General features: G+C 44.0%; 1 protein-coding gene across 4 annotated transcripts in view; it reads left to right on the forward strand.

Moving 5' to 3' along the window:
• Positions 1-21,784, forward strand: part of LOC122562558 (small G protein signaling modulator 1-like) — a 197,495-nt gene that overhangs the window by 137,814 nt on the left and 37,897 nt on the right. For all 4 annotated transcript variants that reach the window (XM_043715489.2, XM_043715488.2, XM_087999922.1 and 1 more), the window contains 8 exons: positions 477-544; positions 2,263-2,426; positions 8,282-8,411; positions 11,024-11,162; positions 12,736-12,800; positions 15,174-15,319; positions 17,806-17,934; positions 21,466-21,648. In XM_043715489.2, the coding sequence (XP_043571424.2) occupies positions 477-544; positions 2,263-2,426; positions 8,282-8,411; positions 11,024-11,162; positions 12,736-12,800; positions 15,174-15,319; positions 17,806-17,934; positions 21,466-21,648 (1,024 nt within the window). The remainder of the gene's footprint in view (positions 1-476; positions 545-2,262; positions 2,427-8,281; positions 8,412-11,023; positions 11,163-12,735; positions 12,801-15,173; positions 15,320-17,805; positions 17,935-21,465; positions 21,649-21,784) is intronic.

Consider the following 21,784-nt stretch of genomic DNA (forward strand, 5'->3'; position numbering starts at 1 on the left):
AGGTTGATTTTAAAAAAATGTTTGTTTATATGTCTGAAATTATATCCTGAGAAATTGCTTCACTGTTATTAATACCAGGAGTGACAGAAACTGAGGGAATGCCAGTGTGAATCATTTTGAGATAAATGACTTACCCTTGTTCCATTGGAAATGGTAATTCCAAAGGATGATCCTCAAGTCATTCTCTGCCCCTAGCAATCACTAGAGTCTTATTGATGAAATGTGTATTCTTGTCACTGTCATCTTTGCTATCTATATTATGTTGTGAACCTACCTCAGAAATTACTGGGGAAGTTAAGGGCAGCCTGCACAAATGCTCGGTAATTTGGAAGGGATCTGGTGAATAAAGGTTCTCTGCTTGGTTCAATCAACTCTGTATCTCCTCATCTGGTATAAGCATCTTGGACCTGTTTGTGGCATAGGAAATGGCTGCTCACTGTGAAATGTCAGTATCTAAATGATTTGATCTTTTTCAGTATATACTGGGACTATGCCATGACCATTCGTCTGGAGGAAATTGTCTACCTGCACTGTCATCAACAGAGTAAGAAGAAAATAACTTTTTCTATCAGATTTTATATGTTAAGGCTGTATTTCCAGATACCCTGGTAATATGAGGTATCAGCTGTACTTTATGCATTTTTTTAACCATTCCCAATCCCAAAACAACAAACTGAGGGGTTTTTTTTAGGAATAATATTTGGGCAATGAGACTGGCATTCATTTTCTGTCTCCAGCTATGCTAGCACAACTGAGGGATTTATAGGTCCCACAGGACCATTCAGAATCAATCTCATTTGTGTGGAGCTAGAGTCTCATAAATAAGCAGATATGTAATAAGCAAAAGATTTCCTTTCTAAAAAACAAAGTGTTAGAGAAACCCAGCAGGTCTAGCAGCATCTGTGGAGACAGAAACTAAGTTAATATGACTTATTCAGAACTTGAAAAGGAGTCATATCAGACTTGAAGTGTTAACCTCTGCTTCTTTCCCTACAGACGCTGCCAGACCTACTGAGTTTCTCCAGCATTTTCTGTTTTTATTCAGATTTCCAGCGTCTGAAGTATTTTACTATATTTTCAGCAGATTTCCTTGTCTGCAGGACTTTTTCATGAAATCTTGACAGTAATTCATGGTCACATTTACTAATTATGAGTTTTTAATTTAAATATAATATGTTTTCAAACATTTTAAAACTGAATTCGAAATTCTCAGATCATCACAGTAAGCTTTGAACTCCTGTTCTCTGGATTGGCAGTCAGTAATGTAGTCATGGTACTCAATACAATGTGGCTAAAATCATTTTGTTCGTGTTTGTCCGGCTTTGTATGCAGTAAAGGTGGTTTCACAGAATCACACTGCATAAAAAGAGGCCATTTAGCTCATCATGCCTGTGCTTAAGTAACTATCCAATTTGGCCTAATCCCCTGCAAATTGTTTTCTCCTTCAAGTATTTACCCAATTTGGAATATTGTTCTTGAAATAGGCTTTCACCAGGCTTTCAGCCAGTCTGTTCTATATCACACCTCACAAGGTGGTGCAGTTTGTTGGATGATGCAGCACTGACCAGGACGGCAGCATGGTATGGGATTTGGTCACATAGCATTTCCCAACTTGCCACTCATTAATCCCTGCTGGGATGGTCAGTACAGGCAAAAGTGCAGTTGTTTATTCACGGGAGATACTTCCAAGCCTTTACGCAAAAACCTGTGCCTCTTGTCCCAATTGGGATGCTTTGAGCTTTCTTAAGCCTTAAGAAAGGGTGAAGTCCTTAGATGAAGCTGAGTCAAACTCCCTTCTCCAGCAAAACTGCCACCTGAGTCACCTTAACAGATAATTTCAGAGGCACCTCGAGTACCCTAGCGCGGGATTTTCTGTTTGGGATTGGAATCCTGCCATCGGGGTCAAACAGGGGTCCCTTTATGTCTGGAGCAGTCAACTTGGCACCTGATCTGCCTGAAGAGAGATCAAGTGGAGCAAATATAAGGTTACTTGAAAAGGTGGAATCTTGACCTTGAAAAAAAAATTGAGAATAAATAATGAACAGACTTTGGTACATTCTAGTTTCCTGCTTTTGTTTTCTTTTGGCGTCAGAACTAAAATTGCATCACTGTTTTGATACTGTGCCACGCAGTCTTGTACCTTCACAGGCAAAATGACTGTCTGCCGCCTCCCATGGCTGCTCCTCTTTATATCAGCTACTGCCACTCATGTCAGCCATTCTGCTCTTAATGGGTTTGTTTTCATTCCCTGTGTGCTCACAGTTGACAGTGGTGGGACAGTGGTTCTGGTGAGTCAGGATGGGATTCAGAGGCCGCCCCTCCGCTTTCCAAAGGGAGGACACCTGCTGGCTTTCTTGTCGTGTCTGGAGAACGGTCTCCTACCTCGTGGACAGCTGGACCCTCCTTTGTGGTCACAGAGAGGGAAGGTACGCAAATGTTCCTCATGAGAATTGCGTAAGATTCTTTGATGACTTAATAGGGCAAATACAGAAGGGTTCTTTCCATTTTTTGGGAGAGTCTAGGACCTGAGGGCATAATCTCAGAAAAAGGGGGTCACGCATTTAAAACGGAGATAAGGAGAAATTTCTTCTCTTGGAGGGGAATGAATCTGTGAAATTCTTTACCACAGAGAGCTCTTGAGTCTTGAGTTTGAGTTAAATATATTCAAGACTAAGATAGATTTTTAATCTGTCAGAAAATCAAATATTATGGGAAAAGGCAGGAAAGTGAAGTTGAGGATTATCAGGTTGGTCATGATTTCATTGATTTAGGAGTAGACTAAATGGGCTGAATGGCCGACTTCTGTTATGGTCTAATTATGATCACAGCCACACTCTTAATAGGACAACATGATCCTTTTAAAATCTCTAAGTTTTCAAATAGTTGCCTCTCCGATCCATGCTCTGCAGAAATTAACATTCCATTTATATTAATTGCACCTTGGTGGAAGGACATTGTCGTGTTAGAATGATGCTCTCAAGGTCTACAATGTCAGTAGAATTAGCCATGACGGGTTGGAAATCTCACTTGTACTTGTGAGCAGATCGGAGAGAAACATTAAAGTGGGATCTTTGCAGATCATAGAATCCCTACAATGTGAAAACAGGCCCTTCAGCCAACAAGTGAATACTGGCCCTCTGAAGAGTAACCCACCCAAACCCATTCCCCTACCCTATTATCCTGTATTTTCCCCTGACTAATGCACCTAACCTACACAGTCTGTTCTCTTCGAGCTGCTGTGTAATAATCTTAGCAGGGCTAATAGGCACTAAATCAGCAGTTGGGGAGGGTGTGCTCTGGGAACCAGTAGACCCTGGGTGGTGTTGTCACTGATGAGCTACTTAGGCAATGCAGAAATTGGCTTTAATTTGCATTGAAACATGATGAAATTGAGCGGACCTGCTTGATTCTGACCCTAGGAGATTTGATTTGCAGAAGTTCCATTTTCTTCCAATTGAAATCAGCAAGAAAAATATTTAAATATTCTGGATCGTGTATACTGCTGAGATAACACCAGCAGCACGTGCAGGTATTTTAGCCTCAATGCAGAGGAGCATTGTATCAGACAGCTGCAGCTCCAGAAGCCAATATTTCGTATTGACTGTCTCTCTGCAGAAGGGGAAGAGTGAGGAGAGAAAGGAATAATCTGCTGCCATCATGTGCGTCTCAGTCCCCAAAATGCCCACATCATGTGGGATATTATTGCCACTGTGACCAGTGGCAGGGAAGTGCATTGTTGACTGGAAGAATGATCGTGACTTGCTCAGTGCCTTTTGAAGGTTGAAAACGTCTAATGCAGAAACTACCAGTTGGGATCAACCTAAAATTGTGTGCTTAGTTGATACCAAGGGCAGGAAGCTTCCCCCCATAAGGAGTGGGAACTGGGATGTACTGGAATTTTGCATTGATGTGTTGTTTGTTTAAGGGTAACATGTGCACCTACCCCCCAAAAAAAGAACCAAACCTTCATGGTTTTGGGAAGGCCAGGATGTGAAGGACAAACACTTGACTGCTCACTAGTGGTGAGGTCTAGTTTAAGGATTTACAGGCCAATTAGGACCATTGACCAGAGGTCACCTGGGATTTTTCAGTCATCCTGAGGCTCAGCTTGAGGCATCTGGGGCAGGCTGCTGCCGAGAGTTCACCTCCTAGCAAGGGACCTTGCAGTACACGGCCCAGCAGTGTGCCTCTGAGCCAGGCCTAAATTACAGTCTTGCTGAGCTGTAAAGGAACAATCTGGTGATCCACAGGCTGTGACTAGTTTTTTAGGTTAGATTACATTACAGTGTGGAAACAGGCCCTTCGGCCCAACAAGTCCACACCGACCCGCCGAAGCGCAACCCACCCATACCCCTACATTTACCCCTTACCTAACACTACGGGCAATTTAGCATAGCCAATTCACCTTACCTGCACATCTTTGGACTGAGGGAGGAAACCGGAGCACCTGGAGGAAACCCACGCAGACACAGGGAGAACGTGCAAACTCCACACAGACAGTCGCCCGAGGCGGGAATTGAACCCGGGTCTCTGGCGCTGTGAGGCAGCAGTGCTAACCACTGTGCCACCATGCCGCCCAAGTGTTTCAGATGAAACTTTTTCAAGGTGGATGCACCCTCTCTGCTGCTGCAGCCCATTCACTACTGATGGCCCTTTCTCCCTCAGTTGGATGGCAAGCTTGCTCTTTGGCCACTAATAGTCCAATCCAGGCAAAATTGATGGCAGGTTCCTTTTCCTCACATAATTAGATCTCCATTTAACCCTAATATTGTGATCTCGAACCAAAATGCGAAATCCTGTCCCCAGTGTCTTTCATCTCATATGTACAGAGTTAGAATATTTTAACAAGGCTGTTGACACATCTCAGATCTCAGTCTCAGGTTTAAAGTTAATGATTGACAGTGTTCATTACAATAGCGTCCACTGCATTTTTCTCATTTAACTCCTGAGTACATGCAGTCTCATGTCTGCACATAATACCATATTTATGCCTTGGCGAGCCCATTTGCCACCGGGCGGTGGGGATCCCCAGTGGAGGGCTCTCTACGCGGGAGTCCTCCCCCTTTCTCTCAGGGATCTGGGGTGGAGGGTGCTGCGCGCAGCAGTCCCCTGCAACTGCAGATTGCGGTGGTTCACAGACTCCCATCCCAACTGCTTGTTCTGTGGCGCTGTGGAGTCCATGGACCATGTGTATATTTGGTGTGGGCGTTTGCACTCCCTTTTTGATTTTCTCAAAAACCTCCTCCTCTGCTTTTGGTTGCACTTCAGTCCCACGCTCCTGATCTTTGGGCACCCGGTACGGAAGAGGGAGGGCAGGTCTGAAGACCTCCTCGTGGGTCTGCTTCTGGGCCTGGCCAGACTGTCCATCAACAGGTCCAGGCAGCGGGCTGTGGAGGGGGTCGTTAGGGCTGTCTGCCTGCCCCTCTTCCGCGGTTACGTTAGGGCCCGGGTGTCCTTAGAGAAGGAGCACGCGGTGTCGACCAACACCCTGGAGTTGTTCAAGGAGAGGTGGGCGCCGCAGGGAGTGGAGTGCATTATTTCCCCCTTCAACTCTATTTTGATTTAGTCCCTACCCTCCCCTTCACTGTTTTGATCACACAGCACTGCCCTTTGATGTGAAGGGCACTGCTTGTCACTGGCCACTCGGGTGTTTCCTATCTTCCTGGTGGTGGAAATTGAATAAAGATTCATGCACCTTGTGTCTCTCACTGTGTCTCACACCTGCATACAGACACCATGGGTGCTGGGGGAAAATAAGCACTACCGCAAAACACTAAGAAAAACAAATACCACATTTATTTGCAAGCAAATGATTACCTCAGTGATCTCATGTCTTCCTTCCTTCTAGATAATGGAGTGTTAATTGTTGGCAGGTTTGAAACTGTTCTGTTTTCCTTTCAGTTTCCCTCTCTCTCCCCTATCTTTGTAGCTTCCCTCTGATTCTCATCCCACTTAGAGCTTTCCTGTCTTCACTGTCTCCTTGTGACCTCCCTGTCTCCCCCTACTCTGTCATGGATATTTCCTTGCTCCTAGTCCACTTGCTGCTCACTTGTCTCCCCTCCAGCCGCTTGTGGCCTCCCCCTCTAACACAGCCCTCTTGTAGCATCCCTGTCTCCCCTCATTCCTCCCCACCCTGGGCTCCTCCATCTACCTTTTAGCCCAATCCAACAGTAGGCAGATGGCAACAAGGTAGCTTTCTACCTCCTGTCCTGGTATCAGCAAAAAGACTGCTCTTGTCCCTGGCTACCCCCTCCTCCCTTGGCAAAACAACCACTGGCCCTCTTTTACCCCTCCTAGACTGCAACCCTTCAACCCTTGCCCTCACCCTTGCTCCCAGACCTTGACCTTTTCTCCATTCCTTGTTCACTGCACCTCCAATCACAGGTTGTTTCCCTCCCTCGTTTGTTGCTAATAGGTTTGCCATTGAGCCTATCAGCAGCAAGCACAGGAAAGAGCAGCAGGCACGATGGGATGAATGACCTCCTTTGCTGTAGCAATTCTGTGAACCAGCCTCATATTGGAGATGTAGCTCCTCACCATTTCTTCGGTACAGGGGAGGCACTTCGTTGATTGGCTGACCGTATGAGTGAATTTGCCCGCCGTTGTGCTGATGGGGGTGGATTTTTCACCTGTCCATACAAAGTTTTCTACTACCCTGGAATTCAACTCATGGTATAGCCCTCTTGGATGGTCCTTTTTTATGCTTTCTTTAAATGTACACTGGAGTTTCTTCAGTCGAAGACAACTCAACACTCCAGTCGAAGAACCCATTTTTGGGCATTATTGATAGAGGGTTATGAGCAACCAGATTTATGGATCCATCAATCATAGAATCCCTACAGTTTGGAAGCAGGCCATTCAGCCCATTGAGTCCACACCAAGCTTCCAAAGAACATCCCATCCCCCTGCCCCTGTAACTCTACATTCACCATGGCTAATATACTGAGCCTGCACATCCCTGGATACTATGGTCAATTTAGCATGGCCAATCCACCTAACCTGCACATCTTTGGGCTTTAGCAGGAAACTGGAGCACCTGGCGGAAACACACACAGACAAGAGGAGAATATGCAAACTCCACACAAGACAGTCACCCACACTGGAATCAAACCCGGTCCCTGGAGCTGTGAGGCAGCAGTGCTAACCATTGAGCCACTGTGCCACCCTCAGATGAGTTTTCACAAGTGAGAATGAGCACACAAGCAGTCAGTCCAGATTTTTGAAATTTCTAAAGTAAGCATATTATCCTGGAACGTGTTAAATGCCTCCTGCTGTTTACTGAGGGGTGGGGGGGCATACTTAGTCATTGGCATTATTTCACTGTTGCCATTCCCATTGTATACTCTGACTCACTTTTAGCAAGTAAAACACAATAGACATTCACAGCAAGTGTAAAACTGCATAAGTGAGACTTTAATTGTACATGTAGGAGGATTCTTAAAAAACCCAAGGATATAGACTGATGTAGACATTTAACTGGCAACATTCAAAACCTGGACTAGCTGAACTGCTCAGGAAGCATCACCAGTGGACTGCATCTTTTGCCGTTGACTTCAGATGATCTAGCTCCCAATGTCAGGTTGTCTGCTGGCTTTTTATAAACATTAAAATACAGGAAGGATAATATCACCTCACTCTGGAGAGAAATCTCAATGGCTCCATCTTGAGCTCCTCAAGTCTGCTCCAGTCAATGGTGCTTATCTTTATGTAACAACAAAACTAATGATGGATCCTTGCCCCACAGTGACCAGAAAGTGTCTGTCCTTCGACATCTCCCCTCTGTATTGAAATGTAAAGTGATCAATGCCATTCAGACCACCTCCCGCCAATTTCAGTAAAGCCAGCAAGTGCTCTTCATTCCACTCTCATGGAATGGGGCGTACGTTTCTCTTTTTAATCATTCCTGGATGTGTGTTTGTTGACCATCCCCAATTGCTCTTGAGAAGTTGGTTCCCATACATCTGCCCTTCTAGCTAGTAGGAGTGACAAGTTTGGAACTTGGTAGGGAGTCTGTGTTGAAGGTGGCAGATGGGGCATCCATCAAGAGGAGTTGAAGGAGATCATATTGAATAGCAGAGCAAGCTCAATAGAAGAGGAGTCTGCTACTCATCCATTTTCTTCCTGTAAGATCAAAGGTTGATTGCTGGCAAAATGTTCTAGGTAGGTTTCCCTCCACCAAGACCTGTAACCATGCACTTCAATTCTTTTGGCGTGTTTCACGTTTTCTGACCCTCACAGGCCATTGAAGATGTTGAGACTGAAATTGTTCATCTGCTTCTAGGGCAAGGTTTTCCCAAAACTGCGAAAGCGGAGTCCACCCGGATCAGCAGAATCCAGCTCCGACAAAGAGGAGGAAGAGGCAACTGACTATGTTTTCAGATTAATCTTCCCGGGAACTAACTCTGAGTTTGGTATGTACCTGATAAACTTGTGAATGTAATACGGTCACTAATGCCTAATGAGGTAAAATGGATGTGTAGTATTTACAAACAGTTGGAACTTGCTTGTTTATCCATGCTAATTCGATAACTAAGGAAAGTCCTTGCTTTTTGAACAAAGAACAGGCCCTTTGGCCCACCAAGACTGAGCCAACACATGATGCCTTTCTAAACTAAAAATCGTTTCTGTCTACATGGTCTGTATTCCTCTATTCTGTGTGGAGTTTGCACATTCTCCTCATGTCTGTGGTTTCCTCCAGGTGGTTTTCTCCCACAGTCCAAAGCTGTGCAGGTCAGATGAATTGGCCATTCTAAATTGCCCATAGTATTAGATGCATTAGTCAGAGGGAAATGGTTCTGGGTGGGTTACTCGTCGGAGGGTCGGTGTGGACTTGTTGGGCTGAAGGGTCTGCTTCCACGCTGTTGGGAATCTAATCTATTCCCTGCCTATTCATAAATATGTCAAGATGCCTCTTAAACGTTGCTATTGTATCCACCTGCACCATCTCCTCTGGCAGTGTATTCCAGGCACTCATCATCCTCTGTGTGTTAAAAAAAAACCTGCCTCTCACATTTTGACCTATTAAAATTGCACAATCTGGATTATATTGTTCAATTGTCGAGGAGAATGCTGCTTTCATTAATGAGTCCAACATTCAGTAAAGAACAAAAGAACCAACTTCCTCATCCGTGATACAATTATGAATGTACACTAGGTCATTGATGTGCTGTTTCTTCATTTGTTCATGGGACTAGGACTTTGCTAGGTGGGCCAGCATTTGTCTCATCCATAAATACCTCTGAGGAATGTGAAGATGATGAGGTCCTACTGTATCCATGAGGTGTGGTGACAAATCCCAAAGTGCTGTTAGGCAGGGAATTCTCAGATTTTCCATCCAGCGACAGTATAGGAAAAGCAATACAGTTCAAGTCAGGATGCTGAGTGGCTTGGAGAGGAACGTTCAGTGTCCATGTATGTGCTGCCCTTGATCTTCTAGATGGAAGTAGTCATGGATTTGGAGGGCAGGTATGGAAGAGGTTGGGAATCAGTGCAAGCGCAGGGAGAAGCTGGGAGTCGGCGAGCAGGCACGGGTAGAGGCTGGGAGGCAGAGAGCAGGCATAGGGAGAAGCTGGGTGTTACAGAGGAGACACGGGAGAGGCTAGGAGTCAGAGAGCAGGCATAGGGAGAGGCTAAGCCAGAAGAGTACTCAAATGAATCCAGTTTTCATGACTATAATTAATCTTTCAATTTCCTTTTTATTTTCTCTACTGAAAGCTCAGCTGACTTCACTGAACTGGAGATTGAACATTGTCACTTTGTTGCTGAGCAAGTTCTGAATCAATTACAAGATCAACTTGAAGAGCATCGGGGAGGTGGCTTTTTAATTTGACTTGGTGGTTTTGAATTGAAGATATAATAGAATCATAGAATCCCTACAGGGTGGAAACAGGCCATTTGGCTCAACAAGTCCACACCGACCCTCCGTAAAGTAACCCACCCAGACTCATCCCCATAACCTATTACCCTATATTTACCCCTAACTCATGCACCTAACCTACACATCCCTGAACATCAAGGGCAATTTAGAATGGCCAATTCACCTAACCTACACATCTTTGGATTGTGGGAGGAAATCGGAGTACCCGGTGGAAATCCATGCAGACTCTGGGAGAATGTGCAAATTTCACATAGACAATCACCTGAGCTGTTTATGTCTGGCATGTATCTATTTCATGCAAACAAAACTGTGGAATTTTTTTTGGCCAATTTAAACCTCAAATTAAGTTGAGTTTGGTCCTGTCCTTTTTTGCTGACCTTTGACGTAGCTTCCTACATTCCAGACTTGTACAGCTAGATGTTGAGGCTGCACTTATAATTTGTTGCTATCAATGCTGTTACAAAAGATTGATGTTGACCATTGAATATGTCATGAAAACCGTTGAAAGAGAGGTTACTTCTACACCAACTACAGAGCTTAGTGCACTTCACTCAGGAGTGGCGGAGTAGGTGGAGGCCTTTCAGCCCCTCAAACCAATTTTCCTATTTGGTTCGGTCTGATCTCTATCCTAAATTCATTTATCTGTCTTAATTCCTTTCATGCCTAAAATAAGTAAATCAACAATAAATCTTGAAACTGTTAATTGGGAAAATCCAAGACTTCCACTACCTATTATATGAAGAATTGCTTCCTAACAATAGCTTTGAATGGCCAAGCTCAAATTGGAAAGCTATACTTTTCTCTCCATTCGAATATAAGCACCTTCAAACCCATTCTGTCATTTGTTATGTTCATGGCTGAACATCCACCTTCCGTCTATTGGATTCTACTCACAGGGGACATTGTTTCTCTCAACCAAATCCTTTTAACATCTTGATTACTTTCATCTGTTAAACTCAAAGCAATACAAGTTTCATCCATTCGACCTTTTGTCATCATTTTAATTCTATTAATCTCAAAAATCATTCTCATAGCTCCTCTTTCAGCTTGGTGCTTGCACCCTCCTCCCAGTGTGCTTTTTTTTGTTGCCTTTCTGGAGCTTGCTAGTGAAACATTTATGTTTTGGTTTCCTGGATCTTGCTGCAGTTCCCCAGGATCTGATGGATGTTCAAGGGGGTGGAATCCCCCTCATGTGGCAGCCAAATGCACGCAAGTCCTCCTGCTCCTCATGCTCACAGAGTGGCTCATCTGACGGAGGGCCTTCCAATGGTTGCAACCACGAGAGGTAAGACCGAGCGTGCAGGAGAGCAGGGTCACCACCAATCAGTCAAGTTTGTCAAAGTGTTCTACTGGGGCCTGGGGGAAACAGCATTCATGAGAGATAAATATTGCTGACCGGGCTAGTGCCTATCTCTATTGATTCTTGAGAAGCTGGTGGTGAGTCACTTTCTCAAACTGCTGCTGGTTTAGATGTTTAGGATAATGCAGAGTCTTGCTAGAGGGCATCGAAGAGTCAACTGCATTGCTTAGTATAAAAGCAAGAAATGCTGGAGAAACTCAGCAGGTCTGGCAGCAAATGTGGAGAAAGAAACAGAGTCAAGAGACATTTCAAGTTCAAAATGACTTCTTCCAGAACTCTAAAACATTGTAGATCTGGAGTCACATGTAGGTCAGACCAGTTACTAAAAGGCACTAAAGAACGAGATTCCAATTGTCTTATGGTCTTTGGGTTGAATAACATCATAACAGGTAAGTATTCTGGAATTTTATTCAAGTGCCTTTGGTGATAAAGTGAATTTTTTTATAAATCATCTCCTCTGGAGAGCACTCAGCACCCATGTTGGAGCAAGTTGCATCTCATCTGTAGGAGGAGTGAAAACACCTTTTTCCTGCTCCTCTCTTCATGTACTTCATGAATTGAGGCTCAGCTATTCCCCTTAGTTAATAAAAGTGTGATGCTGGAAAAGCACAGGAGGTCAGACAGCATCCGAGGAGCAGGAGAGTTGACATTTCAAGTCTAAGGTCTTCATCAGGAATGACTGCTGTTACCCTGAGCTTCTTAAAATTCAGATTGTGTAGAGGGACACGTTCTCAAATTCAGTTTAACCCTTGAATCAGTGTTTACTTTGCTTGAGGCTTTGCATCTTAGGTGTCTGTTGTAATGCTAGATCTCTGCCATTGACAGTCTGTTAACCTGTAACATCCCATTGTATTCAGCATGGAAATTTTCATGAACTAAAATGAAAAAGTCTGCATGTTGTAGACACTCCAGAGCCTGAGCTCAAAAGTCCAGGCTGACAATGCAGTGCAGTGCTGCCAGAGTGTTTCAGTGTGAAAGGTGTTGGTTCTCTGATGAGATGTTGAAATAAGATAATAGCTACTACTCGAATGGATGCTAAAGTCAGGGCTGGGGTCTGGGGAGGGCTGGGATCTGAGGGAGCGGTGGGGTCAGAGGTGGAGATGGGGATCTGAGGGAGAGAGTGGAGATCTGACGAAGGGGTGGGGTTTGAATTGGGGAAGTCTGAGATAGAGGGAGGGGGCCTGAGGGAGAGACTTAGTGTCTGAGGAACCGGTGGTAGTCTGAGGGAGAAATGGATAATGGGGGTGGGGATTGGGCTTTGAAGGCGGGAGGGTACCTGAGGGAGGGGTGGAGATCACTGAGAGGGGATGAGGGTCTGAGGGAGATGGGTAACCGAGGGATGGGTGCGGGTCACACCGTTGTTCAGAAAGCTCCTGACATTGTGACTGATTATTGCTCAGTGACTGGCCTGATTACATAAACCACATAAACCATTTGCCAAGGGGATGTCCCCAGTATTGTTTCCAGTATCAGTGTTACTGTGACCTGTCTCTTCCAGGGCACCACTGAAGATGCTGTGTGACAACATGAAGTATCAGATCCTCTCGAGGGCATTCTATGGATGTATGTATCAGGAAGATCAGCCTGGATATGGGCATTTACCTGAGCAGTATGCTTCTATCTATAGTGCTTTGTTACAGAAAACAAGCTGTGGTACATTTTGGCATTCTTTGGCCAATTCATTAAAGAGAATACCTAAATATAAGCATGTATAACTTGAATTACAAGCTCTTGAATGTCTGCATAGAAAGGGCTGATTTCTCTGACCAGCCTGCCCCATTGTGATGCCATGAGCATCACCAAACCTACTCCTTATCCACCTGAACCATATACACTTCTGGGAGGAGCACAGCCCTGTTAAGTAGGCCTTTCAGCTGATCTAGCCCACTCCACCATTCAGTGAGAGCGTGGCTGATTTGATAACCCTCAACTTCACCTTCCTGCCTTTCCCCATAACCCTTGATTCCCTTACTGATTACAAATCTGTCTTTCAACCTTGTATATACTAAATGAGGCAACCTCGACAGCCCCCTGCTATAAAGAATTCCACAGATTCACTACCCCTGAGATAAGAAATTCCTTCTTACCTCTGTCTTACATTGGTTACCCCCTTCTCTGAGCCTGCACCCTCTGGTCCTAGACTCTCTCACAAGCAGAAACAACTTCTCAGTTCTAACCTGTCAAGCTTCCTAAGGATCTTGTATATTTCAATAAGGTCACTTCTCATTGTTTTAAATTCCCAATGATTCCAAGCCCAACTCAACCTGTCCTTATCAGATAATCCCTCCAGACCTGGAATCAACCTAGTGAACGTTCTCTGAACTGTCTTCAATGCCAATATATTCTTCCTCCACTAAGAAGACCAAAACTGTTTATGGTAATCTAAGTGTGATAATCATTTACTATCTCATAATTATTGATATTGATAATTCATGTGAGAAAAAGTGGCTGTTTTTGGCTGGAATGGTACATTTTTCAAATATCGGTTAGGTGTGAAGCCAACATTGCATCTGATCCCATGGTTGTGAGGAAAATGGGACGTGCTTGTACAATCAGTTCTGCTATAGTACATGTTTCTTCAACATGAATTGGCTTAACGCGATTAAAGAATTTAGACCATTATTTGTGGAACACACAAACTTTCCTTCTCTGTATTGGCTATAATGAGATTCCAGCTTAAATGGGCAGGGGGCCAGAAAAGCACAGCAAGCCAGACAACATCAGGATTCTGTCTGGCTTGCTGTGTTCTTCCAGCCTCCTGCCTGTCTACTTTGGATTCCAACATTTACAGTTTTTTGTCTCTAACCATTAGTTTAAATGGTGTGGCTATTGCATGATTTTCTTATAAAGCAAGATCACATGAGAACCGAATTATCACATTATATCAGAACCAACTGTGTACTGATACAGCTTTAGTTCATGGACCTGCAATGCACAAGATATCCTTGGGTGGGAAAACTATCAGGCAGACTGGTAAATTAGGATGCGTACCATCAATTGTATGGGTGGTTGGAGAGCCATTAGATGAGTTGTCCACCTGTAGTTAATTTGAGGCCTGAAAGAAGGCAGTTTTTTTGTCCTGTTCATGGCCTCATCCCACCTGCCAATCCTATATAACAGGCTGGGAGACGCCCGTCATGCAGCCAGGAAGATTTAACCCTGAAGTCTGCTGTACCAGCTGCTCAGTGATGAAACACGTATCTCCTTCACCCAATGCCAATTAGAGCCTCGCCCCCATCTCTTCAAATCCACACTGCACCCAGTCCTTTCCAAGATGTCTGCCGCAAAGAATCCCCTCTTTTTGGCACCCGTTAGCTTGGTCCTAGTGAGATCCTGAGTCAAGAGCGTGGTGCTGGAAAAAAACAGCAGGTCAGGCAGCATCTGAGGACTAGGAGAATCGATTGTTTAGGCATAAGCCTTATTCTCCTAGTGAGGTCCTGGACTTGCCTGAGTGCTCAGTATCCTTTGCTAAATGCCATGGCTTGGCTCAGTTGCAGTATCCGTAGTGGACGTCGATCCTGCTCGGTGTTGCTAGTGCACAGAGTGCTAGCCTGTAGCTGCCAATACTATGAGGTGGGACCTCTTCCTGGAGGCTGATAAACTAAATGGCTAGCACCTAAACATTTGGAAGAGGGCAAGCTATCTAAGTCAAGGCTGCACCTTAGGTTGAGGCATGGGAGCCCCTCCTTGTAAATTCTAACCCGTAAATTTTCTGCTTCGATACAGTTATGGGGACTTGAGAAGATATGGGGGCACGCGGGATCTCCTCCATCCAGGAGAAAGCAAAACATTTCTTTAGCTGGGCTTTTGTTTCTGGGAGCATGTTGGGCTTTGAGCAGTGAATTCAGACAGTATCACCTCTGAAGAGTTTCAGCAGGTAGGGTTTGTGATGTGACATTGGCTCTCTCTTCATGCATGCATTCCTTTGCTTCCCAGGGCTTGCCTACTGCAGGCATCTGTCCACCGTCAGGACCCACCTCTCCGCACTTGTCAACCATACCATCATCTGCCCGGCCACATTGGCTAACGCAGACTGCGGCCTGACGAAAAAGATCTGGCAAACCTACCTGGAGGACAAAACGGTGCGTAGGGAAACAAGTCGTGGCTGTTGAGCAGAGCAGGTCTGAGGGCAGTGTGGCCATCCCTGGGAGCTGTAAGACCTAGATGAGACTGATTGTCTCTCTGTAAAGGTATCTGTGCAAATACCTGTCACTACATAAATGGAGGAACCATCAGTGGCTGGCAATGGGAAATTCAATCCTTTATTTTCATTCCCCCCTGAGGTCAATGTTACTCCAGGTATGCAGGAGTCAAAGCTGCCGCCTTCTCGCTAACTCTCTGAGGAACAATAGATGTTGACACCCACATTGTCACAGTTATACTAACACTGGGCATTGTCCAAGTGCTGTCTTTGTGATTCAGCATTACTGAACCTTGGACAGTACAATCAGGGTTACACTTCCCCTTCATTCACTACTGAAGGAAACATGTGAACATGAGGCCAAGATAGCTTCAGGCTCAACTGTGACACCATAAATTGAATAAAGATATTTATCCAAGAATCTAGATTCACAAATGTAGATTCGGAGTAGGGGTAGGCCATTCAGCCCTTTGAACCTGCCGTGCCATTTGACAAGATGATGATGATCTGACTATGGCATCGACTCCAATACCAAGCCTGCACACCCATGCCCTTTGACTCCTTCAATAGTGAAGTAATTGATAGGCACACACAAGGAGAAAAGAACAGAAATTTTGACAGTGAAACTTCAGTGAGATGAGGAAGAGTGGGAGGAAGCTCGTAATGAACCCAGTCCAGTTAAGACTAATGGCATATATCACACTGTAGATCTGCGTAATTTCATGTGATTAAAGACACTGTGTATGATTCACCATTTGGGGAATTGTGTTGGGTGATTAGATTAGATTCCCTACAGTGTGGAAACAGGCCATTTAGCCCAACAAGTCCACACCGACCCTCCAAAGAGTAATCCACCCAGACCCATTTCTCTCTGACTAATGCACCTAACACTATGGGCAATTTAGAATGGCCAATCCACCTGACCTGCACATCTTTTGGATTGTGGAAAGAAATCCACACAGACATAGGAAGAATGTGCAAACTCCACACAGACAGTCGCCCGAGGCTGGAAATGAACCCGGGTCCCTGGCGCTGTGAAGCTGCAGTGCTAACCACTGAGCCACTTTGGAATTGTCTTAAAGCAGGAGGTGCTCAACCTGGAGAAGAAGAGAAAATAATTTAGACATTAGGCAATGAATGACTCTCTGCTCTAAATACACGGTCACCATGTCATTAGAATTGCTTATTAAATTTGGTACAATCAAGTGAGGAGTGGTGATTGGCTCCCCACATTTTAAACACCCCCCTTGCTTGGTCCAACAAATATTTTTAGGTTTTAACATATAGCTAACACACTTAGTTTGAGTTAACCAGATCAAATTGTAGAGTCAAGATCAAGATTTTCTTGAATTGAACGAGTGGTTTTTAGTACAATAAAAATCAGAAAATGCTATATCCAACATAAGCTTAAAAACAAGAATACTGAAATGGTATCTATACGGGCAGGAGGATACTGGCAGCTGTAGCTCAAAGTTTGAGCTGTGAGAGTGAAACCTAAGTCTCAGCAGTTTGGTTTATTCATTCTAGGGATATGGATGAAGTTTATTTCTCATACCTAATTGCCCAGAGGGCAGTTAAAATTAGATTAGATTCCCTACAGTGTGGAAACAGGCCCTTCGGCCCAACAGGTCCACACCGACCCTCCAAAGAGTAACCCCTCCAGACCCATTTCCCTCTGACTAATGCACCTAACACTATGGGCAACCTAGCATGACCAATTCATCTGACCTACACATCTTTGGGCTGTGGGAGGAAACCGGAGAATCCGGTTGAGGCATGGGAGTCACGCAGACACGGGGAGAATGTGCAAACTCCACACAGACAGTCACCTGAGGCTGAAATTAATCCCGGGTCCCTGGCGCTGTGAGACAGCAGTGCTAACCACTGAGCCACCATCCGCCCAGAGTCAGCCACATTGCTGTGGCTGAGGGGTCACATGTTGGCCAGACCAGACAAGACAACAATTTTCTTCGCTAAAGGATATTATTGAAAAAGGTGATAATTGTTCCATGGTCATCATTAGATTCTTAATTCTGGATTTTTTAATTGAATTCAAGTTCCACCATCTCACCTAGGTATCTGAATTAATAAGTCTAGTTATAACATCACCCCTTCCCCCCCACTTCCCTCAACCTATTGTTGCTGTTGTTAACAGCTGTTTTCCTGTTTCCTCAGAAATGGCAGAGCTCACAGATAACCTTGATTTATTGATGAACAGTGATTTTTTTTCTCTAAGCATTTACTTTCAAGTTGAGAGACAGGGCAATGAAGAGCTTTCAGAATCCTTGTTATGAGATCAAGTTGATTTCTGTCTCCTTTGTTATTCAAAGCAAATGCTAAAATTTGCCTCAGATATTAAAACCAAATGGTGAAAGTTGATTGTCATTTTCGCTACAACTGTCACAATTTTTGTAAATACAACTGCAGAGCTATGAAGAACAGGAACTCTTGCGTCTCATTTACTATGGTGGGATTGAAATGGAGATTCGGAAGGAGGTGTGGCCATTTCTCCTGGGACACTATCAATTTGGGATGACTGAGGTTGAAAGAAAGGAGGTTAGTAACTCAAAGATGCCATACTATTTTGTCAGTGTAACATTAGAAATAAAAGATTTTAAGGAGCAGTCCTTCCATCCTCCTCCTGTTCTTTCAAAGATTATTTTTGATCCTTCTCCTGTATTTTCAAAGACTATTTTGGATTAGACTGAGTACATTATGAATTATCCTGATTTATTTATATCCTAATATGATTTCCTTGTGGTTCAGACATGTTGGTGCCCATCCCTGAATAATTCTGCTTTCAATTTGTTCGCTTTATATAGGCCCACTTTGTTATCATCCTTTCCTCAATCTCAAAACTGAAAGCAATGACCTTTGATCAGGATCTTCCTGAGTTTCAGGAGGAGTAAGCCTGGGGAAGAGCTTAAAGCTCCCTCATACATTACATCCAAAACACACAAGACTAGCTCAAGACAGCAGCAATGCTCAGGGACTAATACACTGCTCCCAGCAAGCAACAACAGCAGCCTACATTTAGAATGTGCCTCTAATGCAGCAAAATGGCCTGATATGGACAACTTGACAAACTGATAAGATGACTTCAGGAAAACAAGGCAATGATTGCTATTTCATTAGCATGTAAGGAGAGGGAGCCTTAACACTGTCCAGTTTAAAGCTCACTCTGGTGGGTTGCAAGACCTTCAAACATTATCCAGATTCATTCATATTAGGATTATAAAGATACTTAGTTATACCATCTGTACAAGTTGGACCAATACAATAGGCTCAGTGCAGTCAGTACATCACTGGTTCCAGCAAACATCAACAGTCTGCATTTGGTTAGTGCCTTTAATGTAGTGAAGTGTCTCAGGGCTCTGCATACGAGAATAATCAGGTAAGTATTAATGCCGTGCAAGGGTATTGACACAGGTAAGAGGGAGAGATGGTTTTCACTAGTCTCCTCTCCTGCCCATAAAAGCGGGTGATTTTTAAGTTCCTTTTCTGATTCCTCATTTCCCTTTTAAAATAGTATGCTTTGGTGTGTTTGTCAAAATTTTTGTTTGTGAAGTCCAATTTTCAAAATTATCCATAGCAAATTGTTCCAATACTTCAATAGTCTCATCCCTTCACATCTCTAATTTCCTCTAGTCCTACAACCTTTCAAGTATCCAGCCTAGGTAAAAACAAGGGCTGCAGATGCTGGAAACCAGATTTTGGGTGAAAACAAAGTAGGGTTTTTTTTTAGATTAGATTACATTACAGTGTGGAAACAGGCCCTTCGGCCCAACAAGTCCACACCGACCCGCCGAAGCGAAACCCACCCATACCCCTACATTTACCCCTTACCTAACACTACGGGCAATTTAGCATGGCCAATTCACCTGACCCTGCACATCTTTTGGACTGTGGGAGGAAACCGGAGCACCCAGAGGAAACCCACGCAGACACGGGGAGAACGTGCAAACTCCACACAGTCAGTCGCCTGAGGCGGGAACTGAACCCGGGTCTCAAGCGCTGTGAGGCAGCAGTGCTAACCACTGTGCCACCGTGCCGCATTCAAAAAGTTGGGGGAATGGTTCGCACACACATTCACACACACATGCTTACAAAAAAGACAGAAAAGAAACAGGAAAGGAAAGAAGTTACAAATTACAAAACGCTTCAAATCAAAGATATCAGAGCTAGTTTGCATGAATTAGAGAATTCAGTTAATGATTATCCAGTTGAATTTCTTTCAATTGGCTGTACAGTACGAAGAAATCCCTTTTATTGGACCTCAGACTCTGTCAAATTACTAATGAGGCAAGCGAGTTATGAGCTGGGAATTGGTTCACTTTGCAGGCAAAACACTGGTTTCTTTACAAGAATCAGATAAATGAGTGATATTGAAATCAGAGGCAAGTTTTTCAGTAGCTTGGAATGGCTTACTCTTCAGGTGGAACAAGCAAACTGATGAACAGAAGCAAAAGTTGTCTAGTTAAAGATGATTCAAATAAGCTACCAGTTTCAATCATGTGAGTGGAGTTGGAATTGAGACACTCAATTAAAGATGTGGATTTTGATGTCTCCTCTTCAGCAGCCATTGTTTATTTTACAGCAGATAACTGTGGAGCCATTTACACTAAGTCTAGCATAAAGGGTTTTGGTGATCTCCATTGGCCAGAACTGAGGATGATATCTTTTGTACTTGTCCTTTTCGCTGGATTGGTTGAAATGTTCATACTATGCAAAGAGTGTCACATCCCAGGAATGACATGTTCGCTTTAGTCCTGGTAATTATTGGACATTTCTGGAAGAAGTCAATTTGGTTATTGTATGTTAGCAGCCATTTTAAAAATTGGCAAGAGTGCATTTTACAAAGAATTTAAGCAAGGTAACACAATCTTAAATAACAAGTAATAGTTTATGATCACTCTCTTCCTGCCCTCTGAACGTTGCAATATACTATAAGACATAGGAACACAATTAAGCCATTTGGCCTATGAGTATGCTCTGCTAAATGTTTTAAAACATGTCCTTTGATGAGAGACAGTCAGAGAGGTAAAAGCAGGGAATTCGGGGCCTATACAATTCATGACGTGGCCAGCAATGCTGGGATGAAGTACAAGAAGCCAAGGAAGGCTGGATACTTGATTAGAGTGGAGCTGGAAAAGCACAGCAGTTCAGGCAACATCTCCTGCTCCTCTGATGCTGTGCCTTTCCAGCACCACTCTAATCTAGAATCTGGTTTCCAGCATCTGCAGCCCTTGTTTTTACCTAGGCTGGATACTTGAAAGGTTCTAGGACTAGAGGAAATTAGAGATGTGAAGGGATGAGACTATTGAAGTATTGGAACAGAAGAATGATAATTTTAAATTTGAGACAAGGGTATCATAACTAACTCCTGTATTGCAGTGCTAACAAGTAGGAGTCAGTCTAAAACATGCTTCTGGTCATTTGTTATTGTAGCACAGACCATTCAACCCATTGAGAATATGTCAATGTGCTGTAGTGCAATCTAGTCAGTCCCATTCCTTCACTCTCTTCCCAAAGCCTTGAAGGGTTCAGTTCCTCAAGAACCAACCCAATTTTCCTTCAAAGCCATTGAGCATATTGGCTTCCACCAACCCCTCACTGCATCCCTTCACCACCCCGCTCAAAACATTAAATGGAGTCTGCGCACTGGATTTAGATATTCAAAGTCAAATAATTTTAACCCTGTTGATATTTGAAGCATTGCTTTTCTTGAATTGAAACTTTAATAAGAGGTTTCCACTGTGGTCAAGTTGCCCACTATTGGACTCTTTCCTATCCCTGAGTTTCTACACTGCAGTATTGGCTTTGGTGCCAGGGTCTTAAGCTGGGAAGTTTCCTCACTAAACCTCACAAACCACTGGCAGAAAGTAGGGGTGCTCAATCAGAATAGGAATGGCTTCCAACAGGGCCCACATGATAGCTTTGCAGCATTTGCCAGTGGAAAGCCAGGCTCGGAGTATCAAACGCTGGGGTGATAGCACCTGTAGAATCAAATGAATTTATGTCTGTACTGTATGTACTGCAGAACCTGCCGGTATTTTTCAAGACCATTCCTGTTCCCTCTCACCTCAGGTTGATGATAAGATTCGAACCAGCTATGAGCAGACCATGGGTGAGTGGATGGCCTGTGAAGCGGTCGTCCGTCAGCGGGAGAGAGAGTCACATGCGGCAGCGTTAGCCAAGTGCTCTTCCGCAGTCAGCCTGGACACTCAGATGCAACGGATGCTTCACCGAGACTCAACAGTAAGCAATGAGGTGAGGGTCAGCATGAGAGGTGCATGGAGCTTGAATAAATGAGGAAAGGGCCACAGACAACTCTGCTATAACAATAGCAAGTTACATTTACGTGTCATCTTTAATGTAGCTAAAACAAATAATCGAGGAACCAACT

The sequence above is a fragment of the Chiloscyllium plagiosum genome, unplaced genomic scaffold, assembly GCF_037043375.1.
Source record: "Chiloscyllium plagiosum isolate Xiang-an unplaced genomic scaffold, Cpla_swu_hap1 HiC_scaffold_24, whole genome shotgun sequence".
NCBI classification, from domain to species: Eukaryota; Metazoa; Chordata; class Chondrichthyes; order Orectolobiformes; family Hemiscylliidae; genus Chiloscyllium; species Chiloscyllium plagiosum.